This window comes from Gavialis gangeticus, unplaced genomic scaffold, assembly GCF_001723915.1.
Source record: "Gavialis gangeticus isolate Ggan-Ray unplaced genomic scaffold, GavGan_comp1, whole genome shotgun sequence".
In the NCBI taxonomy this organism is placed as follows: Eukaryota; Metazoa; Chordata; order Crocodylia; family Gavialidae; genus Gavialis; species Gavialis gangeticus.
The window spans coordinates 72,963,501-72,968,353 of record NW_017729034.1 but is presented as its reverse complement, the minus strand read 5'-3'; the positions used below and the strand labels follow the sequence as shown (position 1 = coordinate 72,968,353).

Sequence of the window (4,853 nt, the reverse complement as noted above, 5' to 3'; positions counted from 1 at the left end):
GATCACCCTGTGGCCAGGGTACAGTGCAGTGTTAGCAGCTTTAGCATGACTGGGTTGCGACAGGCAGAAGTGTTCTGTGCTCTGCCCTGGAGTGAGCTTGGTGCTGGCCAGAGCCAGAAGGTAAGTGGCAAGCACTGTGGGTGGGGGGCAAGCAGGAGGAGGGTGATAATGGTTGGGTTCAGGGGGAAAGAGTGCAGGCACTGGGAGGGAGGCCAGGCCACTAGACTCCCCTGCCACCTGTCTCCCTTACTGCTCTTTGCCCTGCCACAACAGTGGGGAGGGGTTGCAAATTTAAGACAACCCTCCAATGATTAGATTCTATACATGGAGAATTATAACAAACTTATAAATATTGTGATGTGAAACTCAACCTCTATTTTTATCAAAGTCAAGGGCTATGCAAATATCATGGTAAATGGTCCTCTTGAGAGATGTTTCTTGAAATAGCTTGAATGTCACAGGCCTTTTAACAAATGCTGTAGAACACAAGTTATAGGTCCTAAAAGCATTTGAAAGTCTGAGGCATTCAGATGTGTTCCTCTTACAATTCTCTTTTCATAAGCTTTGCCTTTTTGCCTTTTCAACTCTGTATCAAAACTACTTCTAGTGTGTTTGTGCTGTCTGCTTCAAAACCAGTCTGTGCTCATGTCATCCCCTGTCAGCTGCTGGTGTAATTAAACATGAAACAATCCATTTTGAGGGGGAAAAAAATATATTGGAAAGCAGAATCCGTCTTTACATGACAAACAAGCTTATGCTCTCTCCTAACATAACTTGTTTGACTTTTTTTGACTAATGTGAACCTCACAGCAGTTGCATTTTTATTTTAACAGGGAGTAATAGAAAAAGTGAAGGAAAGTGACAAATTAGTCGCGACCAGTAAAATCACACCACAAGACAAACAGAACATGGTGAAGCGTGTAAGCAACATGGCTTATGCACTACAAGGTAAAATTTGTCACCTTGCTTCAGACTTTAAAAGGCTAAAATAATCTACAGAGATTTTTTTAAGGAAATACTTATGCTGTATTCATTATTATATTTTTAAAAAAACACCCAAAAACCTAGTCATAAAATACTCTTCCTCAGTATTAAAACATTTTTACAAAGGAGGTGAGATTCCACTCTCTATAAAAGGGAGGAAAAGGAAATAGAAGCACGGTCGAGGAGTGATATTTTTTTTTTAGGGTCACTGCAGGTCAGGGACTGAGCTAGAGACGGAACCCAACTCCCCTGAACCCAAGTTAGATGCCCTAGCCACAGGGTCAGAGCAATTTTTTGAGACTTGTGCTAGAAAAATGTGCTCCTCAGTAATGTTCCTCATCTGCCCAGTGGTGAGAATTTGAGTATGATAAAAAGCAAATGATGCTTTAGTTAATACTGAAATACAAGCATGGATAAGCAAAATAGTACAATTTTGGCAAACCTGCCTTTTAGTTTCAAAGAACAGAAATAGTAGGGGCTTTTTGTGTAGAAGAATTTTGGGAAATTCCCTACTGAAGGGGGATGGGGGGATGGACATAAGTCTTAAGTTATAGTGTTAGAATACCATAATACTAGTAACTGAATATGGAATCTTAAGAAGACTTAATGATGCAACCAATTTTGTATTTAAAAAAAATAATCCACTCCCTTAATGGAAGGTTAAAGTTCAGTTCTGTCTGGAGTACTTTCAGATTTCCCATCCTCCCCCACCACCACTCTGGGCAAGGCTAGACAAAGATGCTTCTTAGTTTCATTCTGACCCATATCTTTTTTAAAAAAGTTGCTGGAAATAAAATGGAGGAGATCTTTTTACTGAAGCAGAGGAAAGGGGAGGATTATAAAATAGGATGCATTAGGACCCAGGTTCCAGGAAGTATTTAAACATGCACCCTGGATCAACCCTTCATATCAACTGAGTTTCCATCTTGTTTTATTTTTTGAATATTTGGGCTCCAGAGGCATATGAGGGAGTTTCCAGCCTTGGATTCCTAACTTGTTCAATTAGGGTCCAGTCCAGCAAAGTATCAGGCACTTAGGGCTGTGCACCACTCCTTGACTTCACTGGGATTACTCATGTGCTTAGAGTTAAGTATGTGCTTGGCCAGGGCAGTGTCAGACTCCGATCCTGAGAGTGAGCACTGACAGTTTAACAAAGGGAACTTCTGTCAGTATGTTGACCAGAAGGAAATGATGCACAGCTGGGCTTTAAGAAATAACAAAAGTGGTTAGGGGTGAGGGAAATAAAAGAGGACTTTAGGATACCAAATCTTTCCTCTTCCTCCAGCAGCATTCTGAAGAAACTGTTTGTTTTCTATATAACAGCTCGGACACAAGCTAGATTTCCTTGTTCTGTGATCCAATACTATCTTGCAAGCTAAATAATAGTCAGCCATGGTCTACAGTTGAATGGGAGATCAAGAAACACTAAGATACTGCAAAGGTGTGGAGGAGTTGGTGACATTATTCCTTCTGAGTCCGTCCGCCCCCACCCCACCCCACCCACAAAAAAACCCAAAAAAACAAAACAACAACAAAAACCCCAGAAAACCCTAGTGTTTCTGTGGAGCATTGAGTAACTCTGGTGGTGTAGCATATGAACTAATAAACAAAAATGGCTAATTTTGACTCTAGCTATTAACGCCAATGTCCTGGTCAAATTCCAAATCAAGCAATTGCATTTTGAATAGCATTTTTAAAATGGATACTTTTTTTGCTTCCTTTACTGAACTGGTGGGCTGCTGAGCTGATGCTTCTGTAGCAGTACACACCAGAAATGCCTGCATTTCAATGCTAGCTCTCCTATGTATGCTTTTTACCTAGTGAGAGGCTTAATATGTTTGGAAAACTACTTCGGAAAAATCACTAGAGGAGTAGGAAGCAGTATTACCCCTAAAATAATGGTAGCAATTGGGTTGAGTGCTGAACTTGTCAAACAATTAGTAATCCAAATAGAGTGAAACTTGTTCTTGTCAATGAACATTTTTCTGAGCTAATTGGTGTCCTGGGTTTGATTACAGCTGAGATGAATCACTTCCATAGTAACCGGATTTATGACTACAATAGTGTGATCCGCCTCTACCTGGAGCAGCAGGCACAGTTTTATGAAACGGTAAGGTGCAGTATTTCAATGGCATTTTCTCAACACATGCTGTGTTGCTGCTTTTATTGGTAAGAAAGACTAGCTGTGGTTAGTACTCCTTTGCATGCACAACTTTCTCCTTTTTAAAAGCAGATGTTTGAAGGGGAATTTTTATATTGGTTAAAGATACAAGAATAAAGGATAAAACTCAAATAACATTACTTATGGAGACCATTACAAAAAAAAAGACAGCATTTGAAACTTTTCTGTATAAAGTTAGACCCAAAATAATTTTAAGAGTATTATATTGCTCACAAAGTCAAGCATTCAATAGTTGGGTAGTGCCAGAATTTAAGGCTGACTGCAACCTTAATCTGACCCTCCTTAGGTGCATATTCATTATAATGCAGACCTTAATTACATTAATAACATATTTGTTTCTATGGGACACAGGCTTCATTCAGTGCATGGGACAGATGAGACTTAGTAAGCAGCTATTGTTTTGTTCAATGTGTTGCACCATTCGTTATTTATTGCACACAACTCAAGCCCTACTTCAGTTGTAAAATCCTCAGTTTCCTCACTCTTTTACGGTACTCAACTGAAATAAATGGGGGCTGTGCTTTGAGAACCTGTATGGTACTAAATACTCTGAAAAATCAGCTCCCAGGTATCTCACCTGAGCACCCAAAAGTAGTGGATACTTTTTTGACTTTATCTTTGTGCTTCAGTTTACCATTGTTAAAATGAGGAAAATATTACCCCTTAAGCTACACAACCCCTGTAAGATAATTGAATGTTTGAAACATGGGATATCAACGGTTGTGGCAGAGAAGAGAGAACAACTGACTAAATAGTCAGGGTTTGGATACTGTGCAGTAAATGAATCTGGGCCACATGTTGAAGTAAACATAATACTAACTGAATATCCATCTATCCTCTGTACTGAATGGGGCAGGGGGTGTATGGGGGAGAAAATGTGGCTAAAGGGTGTCTGATGCACATGAGGGAGTAATTACAGTTGCAGAAGCAGCTTAAGTCAGGCATTTCCTAACTGAGTGCTTTGACTATTCTTTTGATAGATTTTGGGGTGGGGTTGGAATTTCCGATGTGCTCGGAGACGCAGGCTGGAAAACATCCCAACACGTGGTGTCGTAGTAGTGCAGTCTGCATGGGCCTATCAGCAGGACAGGAACTCTAATCTCCACCACACCAGGACTCTTAGTTCAAGTGACAAAGTCTGTCAGTTGATAATAGCAGGCTACCATTCACTATGCGGATCAGCACTAAAGGGTGATATGCTTTCTGCCAGTGGGTTTTGCAAATATACCTTGAGCAGCAGCTGGGGAGTGGTGAGGTCCCTGGAGTGCAGTGGACACACTTCTGCCTGTTTGGGTTTCTTCCCCCTTTCTGCCGTGTCCCTTCCATTCCCTTGTTTCCTTGTCCCAATCTTAGTCATTTTGCCCAGCACCCCTAGTTCCTCTGACTGCTTGTCCTGTCTCTATCAACATCCCTTCATCCCCATTGGCTACCAGTCCTAATCTCCTCATCTCTATCTGCCCCCTCCCAGTTCAGTTAAAAACAGCCCAGCTGTTCTCAGTCCCTGCACCCCATCTTTTTGTCAAATTTGTCTCTTCTTCCCCTGTTCCTGTTTCTTCCCCTCCACTGGTTCTCAGCCACTGTTTATTTCTGGCCTCCCCTCCCTCTCCCCATATCTACTCATTTAATCTCTGAATTTCTCCAGTGTCTCCATCACCTCCCAGGTCAGCCCCCCTCCAGTCTCCCTCCC

The 4,853-nt window shown here is 41.4% G+C and overlaps 1 protein-coding gene across 1 annotated transcript in view; it reads left to right on the top strand.

Moving 5' to 3' along the window:
• SNX9 (sorting nexin 9) overlaps positions 1–4,853 on the top strand; it is a 105,724-nt gene that overhangs the window by 86,592 nt on the left and 14,279 nt on the right. Inside the window, exons 18-19 of the mRNA XM_019526743.1 lie at positions 834–948; positions 3,003–3,094. Coding sequence (XP_019382288.1) covers positions 834–948; positions 3,003–3,094 — 207 coding nt within the window. The remainder of the gene's footprint in view (positions 1–833; positions 949–3,002; positions 3,095–4,853) is intronic.